The sequence below is a fragment of the Physella acuta genome, unplaced genomic scaffold (assembly GCF_028476545.2).
Source record: "Physella acuta isolate Inbredline_101_S28 unplaced genomic scaffold, ASM2847654v3 ptg000106l, whole genome shotgun sequence".
NCBI classification, from domain to species: domain Eukaryota; kingdom Metazoa; phylum Mollusca; class Gastropoda; family Physidae; genus Physella; species Physella acuta.
The window spans coordinates 487,174-507,465 of NW_026731626.1; the positions used below are offsets into that span (position 1 = coordinate 487,174).

General features: G+C 38.2%; 2 protein-coding genes across 2 annotated transcripts; one reads left to right on the top strand and one right to left on the bottom strand.

The window, feature by feature from the left end:
* Positions 1 to 712: 712 nt before the first annotated feature.
* Positions 713 to 6,451, top strand: LOC131933319 (splicing factor 3B subunit 4). Its single transcript, XM_059290104.1, has 10 exons — positions 713 to 817; positions 1,904 to 1,987; positions 2,108 to 2,253; positions 2,398 to 2,526; positions 2,644 to 2,824; positions 3,039 to 3,215; positions 3,990 to 4,115; positions 5,328 to 5,423; positions 5,671 to 5,796; positions 6,096 to 6,451. Exons 1-10 carry the CDS (start codon positions 784 to 786, stop codon positions 6,278 to 6,280), a joined length of 1,284 nt encoding a protein of 427 aa, XP_059146087.1. The 5' UTR covers positions 713 to 783; the 3' UTR covers positions 6,281 to 6,451.
* A 54-nt stretch (positions 6,452 to 6,505) lies between these two features.
* On the bottom strand, positions 6,506 to 19,219 carry LOC131933289 (uncharacterized). The gene is made up of 6 exons (XM_059290071.1): positions 19,095 to 19,219; positions 18,853 to 18,962; positions 18,452 to 18,610; positions 18,254 to 18,362; positions 15,056 to 17,995; positions 6,506 to 14,221 (listed from the first exon to the last, which is right to left on the bottom strand). The coding sequence occupies exons 1-6, from the start codon at positions 19,204 to 19,206 to the stop codon at positions 7,449 to 7,451; spliced, it is 10,203 nt and encodes a 3,400-aa protein (XP_059146054.1). The 5' UTR covers positions 19,207 to 19,219; the 3' UTR covers positions 6,506 to 7,448.
* Positions 19,220 to 20,292: the final 1,073 nt, after the last annotated feature.

The window sequence follows — 20,292 nt, forward strand, 5'->3', positions numbered from 1 at the left end:
TCATCCATACTGACAAAATCTGATCTAGAATCATGAGTCGGGTGTGTGTCTTGACCTACGCCGAACCCATGAGCCTGACTCACCGAACCTCTTGGGCAGTGTTTCTTCCAGATTTTTTTCTCGGGCGGGGGGGGGGGGGGGGGGGGGGGGGGGAAGATGCTCCCCCGAGGAGATGCCAGGAAGAAACTCTGCTCTTGGGTTCGATGGAACACACTGTTCTAAACTCTTTTGATTTTCTTTTTATTCATTTCGGCTTCATAATTATCATAGGCGTAGGCAACACTTAATCAACTCACTTGATTTTTATGAAGGTCGAACCCTGATAATCCAGACTCCCCCTTCTCTATTTCAAACAATTATAGTGATGTTATTTTGTTGTCTTTCTCGTTATATTGTGCCCTAGCCACCACCTATTTATTCTCCACTGTCTTTAACCTAGCTCCGAGTCATACAGTAAAAGTCTTTTACTAAAAGATACATAATATTTAGGCATTGAATTTTTTTGACAATGCATTTGTTAGAATGTTAAAACGCATTTCATCGCCTGTGATTCTAACTGAACATTATGGACGGTGCCAATATCATTAAACCGATCATTACAACTTTTTCCACCAATACAACAAGTTCTGCATTTTTTATTTTTTTTTTTGCGAGAAGGCAGCGCACATCTGATCAATCCGTGGGATTCCAGTTTGTTTTCTCTAGCTTCATCGTTAGATTTCGATAAGTATACCGACCTTAAACTGAAGCTAATGCTGTTCTATTGACGACACAAAAGTAACAATGTCGTCTGCACCAATTGCAGAGCGAAATCAGGGTGCGTAAAGCAGTTACATAGCTTTATAAACCATCCTTATTATTATGTTTCCTTCATTTGTCTATTTTATTAAAGTTAAAACACTTTGGTAGACACCCTGGTCCTCGGCTTAGCCCTTTGAAAAAGAAACATTACTTATTTTCGATAACACAAACAGTCGCGGCCGGTAGATCTAGATCTAGTATTGCAACTTGTGGCGTTGTTAAGCCATCGTAACAGAGATCCATATATTATACTTAAATAATAAATATGCCTACTAATAGTACTATAAAATCATATAATTAGGCCTAAATATTAAAAAGTGGATATCTAACCTCCAAGCTCCAGAAGCACCCAATGCTGAAAAAAGTGTCACAAAAGCCAGGCTACACCCCCCCCCCCCCCCCCCCCCCCCATGTATTCTACTAGTTAACTTAAACTTTAAACTTACGAAGTGACTACTCAGAAAAAGATTTTTCGGCATAAGATCGTAAACTTAATAGTTGAACTAGGGTTAGGTTAGGGACAGGGTTCTGCGGATTTTTTTTGTAAACATGTGCATGCGCAGTACCATAGAAAACATCGCTGTGAATGAAGGCGGGAGTTTCCCTCTATTGCGCATTCATATATTTTTCCGGCCTTAATTAAACTTAACTACCTGGGTACCTACAATATAAACAAAATATATCAGTTTAAAAAACTTGGAAACTCATCTGAAACAAATCTAGAACTACAATCTGGAATGACACCCCATGCCACTCAATAAAATGTAACCCAACTAAGCTTGTTGTTTCCTATGTTCATTTTTGTCTCGCTATTGTGATCTAATTTAGATCACAGCACCATCTAGCCTCATAATATAAGCTGTTTAATTGAACCTGTTTTTAAAATGGGTATTTAAATGGCAGAGAACTAAATAATAGTTTGCTAAATTTTCATAAACATATGGATACCACTTGATCTTTCATTGGGGGTGCTGTTAATGGTTAAAAAACCCATTATTCACTGGCTTCCAGTCTTTGTTGTTTAAAGGTGATACTAGCATTCACTTACAACAAGTTTCATCAGAAGTAACTAATATATATATATATAATTTGATATTTATAGATGCTACAGTTTATGTTGGTGGTCTTGATGAAAAAGTTCAAGAAAATATTCTTTGGGAGCTCTTTTTACAAGCAGGACCTGTTGGTATGTATGTCTTTTGGGTTGCATTTATCACTGTGAAGGCATGATTGTATTTTGAGTTAACTCTCTGATGGTTGAGAATACTACATTAATTAAAGAAGTTGATGTCTTTTTACTTTTCAGTCAATGTACATATGCCTAAAGACAGGGTTACACAGTCACATCAAGGTTATGGATTTATTGAATTCATGAGTGAGGAAGATGCAGATTATGCTATTAAAATTATGAATATGATTAAGCTGTTTGGTAAACCCATCAGAGTCAACAAAGTAAGGGACTGTTTCTTTTACAAAAAAATACTAAACAAAAATTTAGTTGATTTCATTTAAAAAAAGAAATAATTACTATGGATAACTTTAGTAGTAATAGGTATTTAAAAAGTAATAAATGAATACATGTTTTTTCATTATCAGGCATCTGCACACACTAAAAGACAAGATATTGGTGCCAATATTTTCATTGGTAATTTAGACCCTGAAGTTGATGAAAAATTGTTATATGACACATTCAGTGCATTTGGTGTTATTTTACAAACTCCCAAGGTATGTATTTTCCATTTGTTTATGATTTTTTTGCTTAGATCAAATAAATCATCTGAATATTATAATTATTAGTAGTTTTTGTTATTCTTTAAAAACTTCTCAAATTATATCCATCAGATCATGAGAGACAGAGATTCTGGAAACTCTAAAGGATATGCCTTCATAAACTTTGCCAGCTTTGAAGCTTCAGATGCTGCCATAGAAGCTATGAATGACCAGTATCTGTGTAACCGTGCCATTACCATTTCATATGCTTTTAAAAAAGATGCTAAAGGGGAAAGATGTGGCTCAGCAGCAGGTAATATTTTTATTTTATTTCTCCTTAAGACTGCAAGTATGCAGTGTAAAATAAGCAACGTTACAATAATTTGTCAGGTTGCCTGTAAAGGATTTTAAATTTGATCATTTAATTTACAGAACAAAAATTTTATGTTTGAATTTTAAGTTTTGTCTTTTATTTTCAAGAGACGACAATTTCACGTTTTAAATTAAATTTTATCATTGTTTTGTAGAGCGTTTACTAGCTGCACAGAACCCGTTGTCTCTGACTGGAAGGCCTCATCAGCTGTTTGCTGATGCTCCACCACCACCCTCACAATCCATGCCTGGTGTACCGGGTGTTCTTGTGCCCCCACCACCACCTCCTATGGGACTTACGCCAGGAATGCCACCCCCTGTGCCAGGGATGGGTAGGTTTTTAAATCTGTTTTTACTATTACTACTTTATACAATCGTTAACTTTATTGTGCAATAAGTTTTTTAAATTGACACTTTTCTGTTCCTGAGTTATTACGGTCTAGTGTTGAAATATTTTAATAATTATTATTAATGTTGATAGCAGTTACGTTAACTTATAGTTGCTTAAAATGATTTTTTTACTTTCTCGTATATACGAAGTATAGAGAAAGTATTGTAATCGTGCACAAAAATCACTTGAAATTTTAACAATTTTCACCGTATTACACCTCAGTCCGTCATCACATCCGAAGTATAGAGGACTTATTTTAATCGGGCAAAAATTATCAATCCAGATTTATCAAAATTAAGAGGTTTTATGCGTAATCCAGTCTGAAAAACTGGGCTTTGCAATTCTGTCCGTATGTCTGTGTGTCTGTCCATGTGTAAACACGATAAATTTCATATATAAGTATTTTATCAAAATCGTAGATCCGTATCAACTTTTTATTACTTAGTTTGTTGTTAAGTCACCTTAATATTAAAAAAAAGTTGATTACCACTTCAGTACTTTATAGCAAGCTTTTGCTTCATTGAGCATTAAATAGCTGTAATATTGTTTCATTAGCTTACTTCCTAAGGTAATTTTTGTGGTAAATAAAATACAATATTTATTTTCTCTTACCAATTTAGTGATAGAATACATTTTACTTCACATTTATGTAATAATCCTGTATGTTTTAAAAAGAAAAAATATTTACTCACTGTCCTTTTTTTTTAAATATTAGGCTCAATGCCACCTATGGCCCCACCTCCACCAGCACCTTCACCCATGCAGCCTCCAGGACCACCAGGTATGCAGCAGAACTACTCAATGGGAATGCAAGGGATGCCTCCACCTCCTATGCCCCCTGGTAAGTGGTAAACCATTCTCATAGTTTCAGCTTACTCACATTTTCACTGCATGATCAATAATAATTATCTTTAAAAAAAATCAGTTACCACTAATCTATTTTCCCACGTTTTCTTTAACTTGCTTTCTCTGTGTGTTTCTGTGTTTGTCTTTCCAATCAAATCTTGCGATCGAAATTTCTGGCACTTCCCAGTTAGCTAGCGCGCTGAAATTTTCAGGGAAGCTTTGTTTTGGATGACAATTGAATATTCTATTGTTTTTATTACTAAATTAATCCATGGAAACATTTTATTGATCATTTTAGACCGCTATATAATTGTACCAAAAAACGTGGGGGAAAAGGGACATTACCCAGTAACTGTAATTTGATGAAAACAAGGTTCGGCACTCCCCCTCTTTTTGCTTACTGAGTAGTTGTCACGCTGTGTTTGTGTACAAACAACCATAACGTAACAACTGGTGGCCAGTATGGGGGAGACGATATGGTCGAGTGGTTGGGCACACGATTGCTATCCCACTCGACACGGGTTCAAATCTATGTGTTCTAGTCAGTAACGTATTCACACAACGTGTTTTTTACGAGTTGTCTTTTTACGAGTTGTCTTTTTACGAGTTGTCTTCGTTTACCCAAAAAAAAAGTGAAAAGATAAAATCGATAGCAAGATTTACATGCAAACAAACAGACAAACACTAAAAAGTAGAAAATAATAATCATTAAAAAAGTTTTTAAAAACCCACGTTTTCTGATTGAACTAAAAAGTAGAAAATAAATACTATACATCACAATAATGCAAGCGATCACTCTACTATAAGCTATCAAAAACGTGGGGCGCCGTGATTTTCTTACAGTTTCTAATACTGTTGACTCTCTACAAGCTCCCTAATAAAAGTCAATAGTATTATCTAATCAATAGTAATATAACTTTTACTTCGGCGACCCACGTTTTTGATAGCTTATAGTAGAGTGATCGCTTGCATTATTGTGATGTATAGTATTTATTTTCTACTTTTTAGTTCAATCAGAAAACGTGGGTTTTTAAAAACTTTTTTAATGATTATTATTTAAAGAAAAGATTATAGCTAAGTCTTAATACACTGTTTTTATTAACTTTCAAAATGATATGTTTCTACATATTAGTAAATTAATTAGTTACATAACTTGTAATTTTAGAAAAGTATTTAAAATATTCTAAACCTATTTTTGGACTTGCAGGTCAAAATTATCAGGGCAACCAGATGCCACGTCCTCCTCCTCCTCCTATGCCAGGAACAGTGGACTATAGTGGTCAAATGATGAATAATAATATGAGTAAGTTGATAAAGTCAACATTTTTCTACGGTACTTTTTTACCTTGAGGCTGATAAAATGTTTTTTAAAACTCAATTCATATTTGGAGACTCATCACATGACATCCATTCGTGATCACGAATAAAATCACTTTTATTTCTGTGATATTTTTTGTCCAGATTTTAATTTCATTACTGATTAAAACTCATTTAATATGAATGAAGTCCAACTAGTTAACTTTTAAAATACATAACTTAAATATTTCCAGATCCTCAAATGCAAGGCATGCAGGGTATGCCACCTGGTCAGATGGGAGGCATGAACTATGGCATGAGGCCTCCACCTCCTGGCTGGAGAGGTCCCATCCCACCTCGGGGACCACCAATGGGTTTTGGTAAGTGAATTCTAATTCTCTAAGTTCCAGATATTTGGATGGAATAGTGCGCCTATATCCTGATTACAAAATACATTACATAGCTTCTACAAATATATTTTCAAACTTTTATAGTACTGCTTGTATTCTTAACTTTTAAAAACTTTACATAGTTTGAACCCAAAACAAAACCTGAAACAAAACTGTAGACTCCTTGATAGTACACTTTTTGGAATAAAATTTGCAAACACCTTGATAGTATATTTTGTACCCTTTGATGGAGTAGCATAGACGTAACCTTGTTTCTATACTTTCCCCAGGTCCACCTGGCAATATGAGAGGCCCAGGTCCTATGAGAGGACCAATGAACAACATGCAGATGAATGGCCCACGTGGTCCCATGCCTCCACGGGGAATGAGGGGACCACCACCTGGCATGAGGCCACCCCCTCCAAGGTTTGGTGCTAATGGGGAAATGAGCAGTTCTGGTAACATTGAGTATTAATTCCATGAAGGCAGCTGTTGGATGTTTAACTAATAACCATAGGGTTCATTCATCAATCATTTGCTAGACTCCCATTGGTTTCAGACTAAACTATTACAATTTTCATTCCTTAGAAAATTGGGACATGTCATGAGTGTAGCTGTAATATTTTTGTAAATAAATGTTTTTATGGTATAAATTTTGTTTTGAATTTTTTCTCCATAAGAAATGAAAAGATAGTCTTGATTTTAAAAATCAACTTTATTAATCAGAGGCTTAACATCCATTCCATTCAGTTATGGACAAAAGCAAATATGGTACATGAAATCTGAAATATATGTACAAAATATGCACTTTCACAAGACAGATCAAGGAAGGAAGAGTCTGAAGATTACTTAATAACAAATTTATTAAACAATAAATTTCAGTGATATTAGGTATCAACGCAATGTTGCATTCTAGTCACAAGCCTGCATGTGATAACATGTCATTTAACATGTTAATCACAACACAAATATATTGGAATTTACTATACAACAGTGTACATGTATTTGCTTATACAATAGGCTTACACTACATTTTAAAGGTCTCCCATTGCCTTCCCAATACAAAAAAAGATATATACACTTGCAAGATTTAAACAAAAATACTCTTTAAAAATAAAAACTTAAATTTAGAAATAACATTGTGAACTTAAAGAAACGGTTCTTCAATGGTACTTGTGTATTTTTTTTTTACGACCAATTCGAAAACATTTAACAAAAGCTACTTTGCTTTTGTTAGGCATTGAAAAAACAAAAATATTTTACCATTACCTTTTAATTATGATATGACAAGAACTAAATGTTTACAAGCAATATTTTAAAATTAAATAACATTTCAGAAAATAAAGCAGTAAACGTTACACTTTCACATCTCATATTTTTAATTATATTTGAACACATTAAAATGTTTGTGAAATCTGTAAAATGAAAAATCTTTTTTTGAAAAAATATACACATTAGTGGGAAAAATAGCTCAGTAAAATTCAATTTACAACCATTATAAGAATTTTGACAAAATAAATGATTGCAAATCAAATATTGGTATAAGAAATTTAAGCTAATTGCTTACGGAAATATGAACTGAAATAGTTAATATATAATTTATTTACATACATATAAACGGAAAAAAAAATTGCAACAAATTATCATAACAAATCAACACTATCTGGAATATCAGTCAAATCGATGGAACCATTAGATGGCCAGTTGATTTCATGAACAACTTGGTGATTGGGCTGAATTTCAGCCATGTTGACCATGACATGTTCAGGGTCAGTTACCGTAGCCGTATCCTCAGTGATGGTACTTAGGTCATTTTTGTTAAGTGATGGTGAAAAGGTTAGAAACTGAGCCAGGGAATCTGGGTCCAACATGGCTGTGGTACCATCATCAAGGCTGATCATGATCTGGTTGGACATGATAGAGTTTAATGGGTTCTTGTGTGTCCTCGGCACATTACTAGAAAGCTTGTTGGCTGGACCAACAGATGGCGTGTTGGCAGGTGAGTTAGCAACAGCTGAGGTAGAAGTTTGGTAAAAAGGCTGGGATGAGCTGGCATGTTGAACCACCAGCTTAGGTAGGCTGCTGACAGGCCGGTTGATTGGTGTTGATAAAGGCTGGGTGGTGCGATGTATTTTTGGGGTTGTTGGTGGCTGTATGACTCCTGAGGGAATGATTCTAGTCATCTGTCCAGTGTTGAGAATGATTGGCTTGTCTGTGATGGTTGTAGATGATGCTGTTGGAACAATGGCCTGATTAGATACAATGCTTTCAATGTGGGGCAAGGTACTGACCTTCACCATCTTGGCTTGACCAGCAGTTCCTTGTACAATATTGGTTCCAGACAATGTGATATATTTGGTAGATGCCGGAAACCTTGGTGATGGCACCGTCATTCTAGTTGTCTTTGGTAAGTAGGTAATATTGGGCGTTGCCCTTGTGGGTGGGCGTGGAGCAACAATAACAGTTGGGATTTCTTTCCCAGGAACTAAGACAGTGTTAGTTACTCCCACTGTGCCTGTTGGCGACTGTGTCACCAACTTGGAAGAATTGATGAAATGATATTTATCTCCAGCCTTAGTTAACAAGGTTTCTTTAGGGAGCTTGGCACCGCCTGTAAGTTGCACCAGAGTCTGATCCCCGGTGATAGGAATTACAGTGTGCTGGGCCCGGTTCACAGTCAGTTTGGGAGTCTTCTGTGAAACTGTGTAGACGGTGTTGTTGTTCACATAGGTGTCATGGGTTACAGGATCAACGGGTGAGGCTAACATTCCTTGACTGGTGCTTGCATCATGCGCAGCAACACTGGAAGCATCTATCCCTGCAGCAGCAGTTGCTTGCGCGATTGTATCAAGGACAGGTGCTGAAACATCTTCATACATGTAAATAACTTGCTCCTTTGGGTCTTCTTCTCCAGGTAACTGTACAAGACGGCCATCTACGTATCCATAAAATACTTTCCCTCCAGGCTTACTCACTTCTTGAGTCTGGTTAATATCTGTGTATTTGTAAACAACCCGCCCACCAGTTTTACTGATGGATGCAACTTGGCCAGGTTTATGGATAACGTAGTTGGTAGGTTGACCTTTGGAAAGAGGTTGGGCCAACTGGTCTGAACTACGATTCAATACCTGGATAGGTGACTTATTGACCAGTTCTATATTTTCCTGAGTTTTTAGAATTTTACTTCCTGATAATGTAGACACAGTAGATGTGAGAATGTTGTTGGATGAACTATCGTAAGTGAGGAGGTTCATCCCGTTTGGCGACAAGGTCACAACTCTCACAGACACAGGTTGCGGTTGCTGTTTCAGTGTGGACGTGCCGTCACCGACTGAGGCGGCTGAAACGGGGGTAAACTTCAATGTTGGGGGGGTTTTCACAGGCACTGGTTTGGAATGTGATATCAAAACTTTGGTGGGCTGTGTTAACTGTTTCCCAGTAGCCTCTGTTTTTTCGCTGGACACCACAGACTCAGATTTCTTGGAAACTAGATCAGAGGGGAGTCTTGCTTTATTGGGTGTATACTGAACAGTTTTAGGCTTAAATGATGGGTTCAATACAGATTTAGAAGATGATATAGAAATCATTTTCTTATCTTGTGGAGAGGAAGTTGTGATTGGGGATTTCCTCTTTAAACTGGTAGAGACTGGTACAATACTAGTTTTGGACTGCGAGGAAAAAATAACTTTATCTTTGGATGAGACAGGAGTTGCTCCCTCTAGAAGTTTGATGTTAGAAGGTGACTTTGACTCTTCTTTGGTAAGGTGTTTGAATAGTTCTGTGGACTGTGTTTTAATAACAGGTTTATCTTTTTGGTTGCTTGACAATGAGTCATTAGCAGAACCTTCAACACTACTGTTGGTTGTAGTTTTCAGTGCTGCATAGGCTTTTCTAAGCTTTGCTCTTTTAGCTTGGTATGCTTGTTTTGTTTTAACTTGATTCTCTGATTCTATTTTGGCAGCTTCCTTAAGCTGCTTCATCTTTTCTAACATTTTACAAGGGTCCACCAATACAGGATCTTTGGCAGGGGTTACTTCTTTTGGCTTGCTCTTTATCTGAGCAGGTCTTTGTGCAGAATTTCTGGGTGATTTCCCTTTGCTAGTCAGTGACTCCTGGCTACTATTCTCACCAGCTTCTGTGGGGTCAGGCTTGCTTTTAGGCAAACATGGGGACGACACTGGCTTAGTGACAATGTCCTCCTTGGCAGTGTCATTTGGGCTGCTGTAGCGTCTAACCAGGCTACGGTCCACTTTCTTCTTTTTGGTGTAGCTGGTGTCAATATCACTCGGGTCAAAGATTTTTGGCCGTCCCCTCTTTCTGGCTGGTAATTTAGAAGCTTTTACCTCAGCATCTTTCTTGACAGGCCCCCTACTGGTAGCCTTCTTATGAGAGTTTAACTCTTTCATATCCACTCTGACATCTTTTAAAACAACCTTCACATTGCTTTTCAAATCAACAGACCTTTTTGTAAACAATGGACTGTTATCAGTTGACTTGGAAGAGGAATCATCAATACTTTTCCTTATGCGACTGGTATTTCTAGTTTCCCTTCTCTCCTCCAGGCTTGTTTCTGAACTTCCTCTTCTAGAAGAGCTTTTACCTTTTTTCTTGGCTGAACCTGTGCTTGATGGTGACTCTAACATCTTCCTCTTCTGGCCAACATCAGTGGATGAGGCACTCTTGTCCAGGCTAGTGCTTCTTGTCAACCTCCTACCTGTGTTTTCATCAGCTGTCAACTCTTCATTGACTTTCTCTGCTGTTTCTTCAGACGGAACCTGAAGTGCTGCCGCATCCGTCAAAGAAGAAACCACCAGTGGTACACTTACAGGTTTTGGTTTTCTCACACTGCTTCTTCTTGGCCTTTTTTTATTGCTCCGTTTTCTAGGCCTGGGTGGGTAAATTCTCTGCTTGACAACGCGAGTCAACGTGCCATCTTCCTCAACTCTGACATTACCCTGGATGATATCACTGCTGTCTTTGTTCAAAGATTTGCTCCACTTCAAGTGCTCTATGATTCTCTTGAGCTCATCCTCATGGGCCAGGTCTTCACTGGTCAACTTATTCTCCTCTTCCTTCACTTTCCTAACAGCGCATATTCTTTTGTAATGGAGATCAACACCTTTAATATAGGTAAACCTCTTGTTGCAGTAACGACAGGTGTGCTGTTTCCTTAACGCCGCATCATCTGGCATGATCTGACTGACCAGTGGTTTTTGGCTCTGCAGCTTGTCGCGGCCGCTGCACTTCTTGACGTGCCTCTCCAGCATGGAGAGAGAGTTGAACTTGAGGTTACAGCCATGGCACTGGTGCTGGTCCAGTACCTTGTACAGCTCTCTCCTCCTCAGGTGGTTCTGGGGGTTGTACAGCAGCTCATAGTTCTTACTTTTACTGCTTGCATAGAAAGAAAAATTTGATGAAAGGCTGGAACGGTTCGGGTAAGCTTTGTTTGCGGGTTTGGATTTTCGGGGCACTTCAATGTTTGAGCAGACCACTGCTGGGCTAGACTGTTGAGTTCTTGGTCTGTTCAGTTCCATGGGTAGAGTTGAGATTCTGTTTGATCTACCAGACTTTGTTTTTGATGAAATAGCCTTGGAGGTTCCTGCTTCTGTGTCCTGGGTCAGCCTTCTGTCCATCAAAGTTAACAGCTTTTTCTTCATGAAAGTTGGCTTTTGGTTCATACACTGAGCTGAAACAACCTCCTCTTGAGCAGGGTCACAGGCTAAGATGTGTGAGTGAAGCTTGTTGAGGTTCTTGAAGGGGAACCCACAGCGTGTACAGACATACACCTCAATAGGTGGAAGGTCATCTGGGATGAGCTGTGTTTCAGCCAGGATGCCGTACCTCATGGGGTAGTAGTAGTACATGTCTTCAACGTCATTGTCCCGCTCCATCTCCAGTGATGCTGGCTCAATGTGGGGGTGTTTCTTCAGCTGGTGACGGAAACACAAGTCCCAGCAGCTGAAGTGACGGTGACAAATTGAGCACACAACAGTTATTGCCCCTTTCTTACCAAACCAAATGTTCTCGTAATTATTCCATATCTCTGGTGGCTTGATGATAAATTCATTTTTTCTCTTAGCGTGGTGAGAGAGCTCAAACTCACTCTTAGCCATCAACCCCATCATTTCAGCCATCTTTAATTTAGAAGCTGCGAATTTGGTTGGTTGCTTGGTTACCTCCCTATCCCTGCTGATTTTCTCAAACTCGTAGTTGACCTTCTGCCTCATGGCTTCTTGCTTTCTCACCGTCTCCACCACAGGACAGCAGAAAGTGTTTTCTTTGCTTTCCTCATTCACTTTGGGGTGCAACTGACCACTCCAGATGGAGTAGCGTCTGTTGTCATGCTTGGATGTGTCTGATGTGTTGAGGGCTTCTAGTGAATGATCAAACTGGGGCTTTTTACCATGAGACACTATTCCTAGTGAAGACAGTGACAGTGTGCGATAACGTCGAGCTGCCACAGGAGAGCTAAGCTGGGTCAAGGACACACCTTTCGACCACAGCTCCAACAGTTTAGCAGAAGAGAGCTGACAGCCCATGACATGAAGATTAAGTGACTGAAGAAATAATAGGCTGTTCGTCTTTGGGCTGGACTCACCTTGAACAAGGTCACCCTTTGAAGGTAAGGCGAGAGAAGATTCTAAATTTATGCTCTGCATGAAGCTACTGCTTAGCACTTCAAGTTTCTTGTCTTTAGGTAAAATGGGTATGGCCTTAGTAGGGCAATCAGTGGCAGGCTGCACAGCTGATGTAGTCAGGAGGGAATTGTCTACACTATCTACATTAGTCTCAGGCACATTAGGATTGACATAACCAATACACAGTGGACTTGGTTCTCCAGCACACACCTGACCCCCAGCACAGTTTTCAGATTCCCTGGACCCTGGCACACAGCCATCAAGACTGGGGCATTCACTTGAAGACAAGGAGCTGCTGGCGCTGCCCACAAGGCTTTGGTATTCACTAGAGGGCATTGAACTGAAACCACTGTCCAGCCTGTTCAACCCAGGCACCTCTTCATGCACTGCTCCCTGTGTTAAAGCAGCTGGACCTTCTATGGCATTGTCTACCATGTTGTTGATAATACTCCTACAGACTATGTAGTTATCAGCACTAATCATTTCATCAATCTGCTTCTTATCCAGGATTTTATTTGAACAGTTGTCAGTGGTATTACTCTCTTCATCTTCAGACAAGACTTCGGTTTTACATTGGAAAACTTCACCGCCTTCCTCTGTTGTCCCTTGCAAGTCATGGTGAAGAATACTACCTGAATCCGCAAACAAATTTCTGTTACACTCTCGTAAACGTTTCTCTAGCTTGTTGATTATAGCATTGCCCCTTTCTGAATCTCCTGTTGGAGCAAAAACACAGACTGGCTCAGTTTTAATTGTTTTTTCTGGCAAAGACACAGCACTATCCTCATTACTGGAGGCTTCTTCTTTCTCTGTCTTTTCAGTTTTAGCTAGTTCTAGGGTCTCAAGTAATGTTGCCTTGTTATCCTGGTTAAAAGATATTTCCTCTGAGCTTGGGTCACTTTTGTCATAGAACTGAGTGCAATCTTCTTGGTACCTGAAGTATGGAGGGAAATTGTAGAACGTCCATTCAGTTTTTGAATCCTTCATCCCTTCACTATTAAAAGGTTCTGAAATAGAAGTATAGCCATCAACTTTGATATACTTTCTCCACTGCTGAAGGGATTCAAAACCTCCGTCTATGAAGTTTTTCATGTTTTCTTGCCCTTTCCTGTTGACATTGGCATAAAAAGTTTTTGGTGAAGGTGGTGGGGACAACTCCAGGGACGAGGACTCCATACCTGAGGCATCTTCTTCAGCAACATCTTTGGACATTTGATACAGATATTCCTGCACAGACTGGCTTGCGCCGTGGGTGTTTGTTCTATGCTGAAGCAATCGTAAATGTGTTGTAAATCCTCTGTCACACAGCTTACATTTGAACAGAAACTTGGGCATGACTGGCTCTACTTTAACTTGCACTATTTCCTGCATAAGCTTTGCCCTTTGCCTCTCTTCTTCAATCTGTGCTATTGTTTTTGAGGGCCTTTGCTTTCGCTTAGCCTGAAACCCAATGCCTGGTTGATTTATACTGTATGATGAGAACTCCTTTTTATCCTGGTTGAATTCAATATTTCTTATATGGTCAGATGGACCAAAAATGCGGTTCAGTTTGTTCCTGCGTGATTTCTCTGCCTTGACATTTTTCAGGTATTCTTTCAAATTGAGACCTGCGTGTTCAGTTCTCAAATGTTTCACAAGGGATGCTGCATTAGGAAAGTAGATGTTATTGCACCCATATTTGCAAGGAAAGTTTTTGCCAGAATGAAACCTCTCATGCATTTTTAAGTATGTATCTGTAGAGAATCCTTTACCACATGTAAGGCAGCGAAATTTGAAACCTGTCAATGAAAACAAAGTAAATATCATGATCATCAAATGTAATGAATTACTAAAGTATGAAAAATTCAGATATTCAGATTTATAAACAAACACCAACATTTAAAATTAGGATTAGCTGCTCAAGAAGCATTGGCACTTATAGAAATATTGAAATGAAATAATTCTAGATCCACTCAATAAGTAAACTGCTTATTTAAATGAAATACAGGCTTTTTAAAACACGCTCTAAAAAGTTAGTCGGTGATTTAAGATGATCCCTAAGGGGAGGTAAGATGATAAATGGCTAAACAGGTTCTAGGATTAATTGTCAATTGTTATATGTATTTAAGGGGTCGGTATGGTTGAGTCGGTAAAGCCCATGGTTGCTAAACCGAAAAGTCTCTAGTTCGAACCCTCTGGCTTATGAAGCTATGTTAGCTGGGGACAGCCACTCTTCTAGGAGAGACAACTCCAAAATCAAACAACTGCTGCCGTGTAGTTTGTTCTTGGTTGGACAAAGGCTATGGAAGCAAATCCAAAAAGAAAAGCAGGCTGAAATAGGAGTCAATGGCTTCAATAGCGCATTACCAGTTGACACATATACTTAATTATGTTGGAGGGGATCCTTTCCAACACTAAACTTAAGAACAAAGAAGAAGAAATGTGTATTTAATCAATGTAGCTCTATGTTTAACAATTTAAAACCCTTTCACTCTGTATCATAGAAGGTGCAACACTTGCACAATCTTCAATTATCACAGATGTCTCTTTACACGATTAGATTAAATATTAAAGTCAAAAGTATGTCTACTTAATTAATTTTAAGTACAAAATAATTGTAAAAGACAACTTACTTTCATCCTCCTTGTGATTCATCAGGTTATGCCTGATGAGGTTAGTTTTATTGGAGAATCTGATATTACACTGCAGACATGCATACTGTTTAATCCCCTTGAAGCGATGAGGGTCATTCTTTATATGGTGCTTGAGTTGGTTCAAGGTTTTAAACAGCAAGACACACATGTGACACCTGTACAGGTCATCTGGCTGACCAGCTAAGCTTGGGTGCCTCACAGCTGGGGCCAGGCTATGCAGGGGGTGGGTAATGCTTGGAACACTTTCATAGTTCTTTAAGGTGGGAGATTTTAAGATTTTGAAATCCTGTCCGTTGGTTGGAGATGTAAGCTGGATGAAGTTTACGGACTGTAGTCCTGTAGGGGACAGAATGGGTGAGGTGATGGAAGATGATGTTGGTGATTTGCTGATAGATCCACACGACAGCGGAGCTGCACTCACTTTGGAGTTTGTGAGAACTGTTGCTGTGTTCCCTAGACTCATCACGTTCAGAGAGTTCTGGAGAGACTGCAGAGTTTTTAATGCTGTAGATGACTGCAAAAAGGCGCTAGTGGCATTTTGCACGTTGAGTCCAGGGGGGAGTTGGGAGATGAGAACCAGAGGCATCCCTTTAGCCTGGCTCTGGGATACAGTGGCAGAGTTTTTAGAACTTCCAGACGTGGTCTGGGGCAGACTTGTAGCCAGCTGTGGAGAGGTGGGGGAGTGCTTGTTTGGTGTGACGATTGGGAACACAATGTTTGTCACAAAGATCACCTGTTGAGGGCTAACCTGGGCGGGGTTCTTTGGTGATGAAATCCCTGAAACTGGAACACCAGGTGTTTGTGGTTTATCCTCACCTGAGTGTTGCAATAAATTAGTCTGTGGCTCAGGTTCAACAGAAACTTTAATGCTAGAGGTAGGTGGGTCTGGTGACTCCTGTTTGCTGGGGGAATGTGATGTGTCAGCTTGCAAGGAAGCTGCATTAGATGATTCCAATGATGAGTTAGGAAATGTTTCGGCACTAGCTGATTGATCTGGTGCTAAACTCGTCAACATTCTATCTGAACCATCACTGCATATAGAATTAGAATTTCCTAGTGCAGCACCACTCTCTTGTGTCTGTCTATCACATATATCCTTAGATGTGTCCACAGTAGAGTCTTTTTCATCAACGGGTTCAGCATCAAAACTTAAACAAACACATGAACTTTTAGTAATTTCCGTTGTATGTGCACACAAAATACTTTTCTGCACTGCACAAGAATCTAACTTTAGGGCTACAGTTGCTGTGTTGACTTTGTCTTCTGTGGTATTTTCTAAATGTGTTTGATCATTGATCAACTCAAATGCACTTGTCTCTTGTATTGAATGATTTTGTTCTATCGCAGTTTTTCTGTCAACAACTGAACTAGTAGTTGGTTTGTCAGCAACAGGAAACTCCTGAGTTTTATTTGTTGTAACAATTTGAGAACCTTCTTCATGCAAGTCTGTAGGTTCTGGAGACTGTCTTATATTCTGCAAGTCTGGCACTTCCATACCTGATTCATTCTTAGCTGCTACAACAGATCCATCAGATATCTTGCTGTCCTCATCCAGTGAATGTGTGCTTTGTTGAGGATCAAGTGAGGCTGGACAAGGAACTTCACTGTCTGCAATAGGCACAACTTTCTCACACTGAAGATTTCTTTCTTCATCAACAATCATTGTTTCAACAGGTAACTCAGTACTGTCTTTGTCATCAGAAACTAATGGGGAACCCAATTTCTCATTTGGTGTTTTTGGATGAGAGAGTTCAACTACTTTTTCAGCTAAACACTTTAAAGTTGGAATATATTCACGCTGCAGTGAACTTTCAGCAAACAGTTCTTTCTTTATTGCATTTTCTGACTGTTCCTTATGCTGCAAACTTTGTTCAGAAACAGAATTTTCTTTCAATGTCTTAACCTCTCTGGTACCACACTCAGGAAATGGATCTAGTTTTTCAAAAGAAACAGGCAAATGAAACACCTCCTGAAAATCCTCATTCTCAAGATGGACTCCAGCATGGAATGTGTCGATCTGACAGCTCTTGATGTCGCTGCTGGTCAGGTAGCGGTGGTTGATGTGGACACCCAGATAGTGCCTCTTGAGACTAAATGCATGGTTGTACGCCCCATCACAGATATCACACTTGTAAAAGATTTTTTTACTTTCCGGTGCACAGATCTTGTGCTCAGGCAAGAGAGTGAAGCGGATAGCAAAACCCTGTTGATTGTCTTTTAGGTGAGTTAAAGTGTACATTTGGCTAGCAAGCTGTTTGTTTAAACAATGGCATGTTTCGTCACATTCTTCCTTTAGTTGTAGGTTTTTAAGCTCGTAGGTTTCATCATTGTCTTCAACAACTTTTGCACCTTCATCATTAATTCTAAATATAATAGGTTTTAGAGTTACGGCAGCATTTCCTTTCATACTCCTGTGGGGCCTAGGCTTTCTCCTTACACTGCCGCTGACTTTTTTCTGTGAGTTGGACTTGGCAGTCTTGTCGTTCATAATGTTCTTGTTTAAATAGTGAACGTGGTTGTTTTGATTGACTGAGTCGATACCACCCATTTTTACGCCTCTAGGGCTCACATATGATGGTATAGTTTGTTTCTTGTGCGATTTTTTATCCCTATAAGGTGATGAAGATGTCTGTTCATTTTCTGATCGAGATTTACTGACTGTTTTATCTTTGAGGTGGGACAAAGATTTTTCTTGAAGTTGTTTTGAAATCTTGCTGTCTGATTTTTGTTCAGACAAAGTGCCTTGTTCTTTGCTAGCATTAGCCTGTGCTTGTTTTGTCAGGCGTTGAAGTGTTCTTGCAATGGCTACGGGGTCTTCATCCAAACTGATCATATCGCTCATGACCTTTTTCTTGCGTGCTCGTTTGGTTTCAATAATCTCAGGAACAAACTTCTTCTCATCACTCCAGGGAACTAACTCTGAAATTTTTAAAAGGGTTATGGTTAATATCATATATTTATAAAGAACTACTTGCATACCTTTTCAACAGTAAATATAGAGTTCTAAAATAAGATGCAGCCCATATACATAATTCATTTGGTATTATAAACTATCATAGGGTTGTTAAAAAAAAAAAAACAACTAAATGATATAAAGCTTTTATTGAAAACTAAATGCTACTAATAATGTAAGTATACAGTAGGCCTATGATTAATCTTATTAAAAAATCGTACAACCTATTGTGTAGCCTACAGGCTTCCTTTCCATTTTTGATAAACGTCGTTTGGTCCGTTTCAATAGCTTTGGATCAAACCATGTCAGCAGCTCCTCTCCAGGCTTAATATCCTAAATAAATAAATGAAATTTTGTTTTAAATAGTATTTTAACTTCAAAATAAGTGTATTTTCTACTTCTAATTGAATGTATATTTTTACCTTCATTGCAACATAAAATATGCTAAATCCTTCTTGGGTGGACAGAATGTTCTGTTCTTCATAAAATCTAGCACAGTTGACGTGTCTCATCCAGTTTCCTATTTGACTGTCCATAGCACATACTGTGTGTTTTAAGACATTACTTCTTTTTTCAAGCACCTAAAAAGATATTTGTGTTAAGCTTCCCTTCTTGATTTTATACTATAGTAGAAGGTTTATATCATATGTAGTTTTCTTCATTAAAAAAAAAAACTTATCATCGAAGCTTTTAAACCTCAAATCAACAAATTACATATAAATGAACACATAAATTTAGAACATTAAAAATATTAATGCAAGGAAAATAAAAGACACATTTTTAAAGTTGTTACATTTTCCAGTGACAACACAGAAAAACTTACTTCCCAAGCATATCTATAGTCAATGTATCTTTTGACACCAGCTTTTATTATCTCTCCTTTGTAAGGACCAAATCTTGTATCTTTACTTATCAAACAACAGGCAAAAGCACCTAAAAAATAACACAATAATATAATAACTACAGAAACTAAAATTTAACAAATCTCAAAATATGTTATGACAGTATTATTAGATGATGTTCCCCCTTGTTCAATATAAATTTTGGTATGAAATAATTATAAACCTCCTTGTCCTTTATGAATAACAGATTCTTTGATCTCAATTGATGAAGGAAGCTCTACTGTATTATATTCCATTTTGGAAACAGCCGATGAGCTTTCAGCGGCTTCAGCCATTGTATCACTCTAGTCTGCTCTGAAAAATATAAAAAGCTACAACAGGAAGGGAAAATAATTTATAATTAATTAATTATTTTAAATGCATTGGCCTAGAATTCATAGGAATTTTTTTTTAAAAGAGTGTCCACGATATAGCCCATGAAATAGTCAAAACACTTTCACACCTGATTGTCCACATTTTAAATGAAATAAAACTTTTCTTTCTAACCAGGACCTATGAAAGGATTGCTGCCATATTTCCTTTCTCTGGGTTAGATCATAATGGGCCGTCTTTGCTTGTTCTGGGTACCAAACCAATTGATGTGTAAACTCAAAACATGTGAGTCTAGGAACTGAACTACAGACCTTCAGATTAGCAACCATCTGCTCTACCACTAAACTATGCCATAAGGCAATGGAATTCAATAACCTACATAAAAAAATCAATCCAACATTTAAAAAAATATATTCTTAGATGAAATAGCTACTATTTGTTTTTGGGGCTCCAATAGTGTGCACTTCCATAAATTTATGATAGGTAAGGCGTTAGAATAAGGGCTAGGGTTTTTATTAGGGATGTGCTTGTTTATGTGTTATGGTCACCGTGTCCCCAAATCCCAAATTTCATATTTTACTAACTGAGTATTATGCCTAGCTTGGAGGTCGGGTCGGTTAAGCTCATGGTTGCTAAACCGAAAAGTCACGAGTTCTAACCCCCGGGCAGATAAGGCTTGATAGCTGGGGACAGCCACTAATTTAAGAGAGACAACTCCAAAATCTAACAACTGCTGCCTTGTTTGTTCTTGGTTGGACAAAGACTATGGAAGCATGTCCAAGAAATGAAAGCAGGCTGAAATAGGAGTCAATGGCCTATATTGCACAGTACCAGTTGACATAATACTTAACTGTGTTGGAGAGAATCCCTTCCAACACTAGAATTAGGAACGAAAAAAAAAAGGCTTAACTTAAAATTAAAAAAAAAATGAAATATGAATTCAATTTCTTTATCACTAAAATATTCCTTAACATTTAATCATAACTAAGCCAGTTACTTGTATTTTTATTTTTTTTAAATTTATGCCCTACAGAAAATTTTCGGTCTAA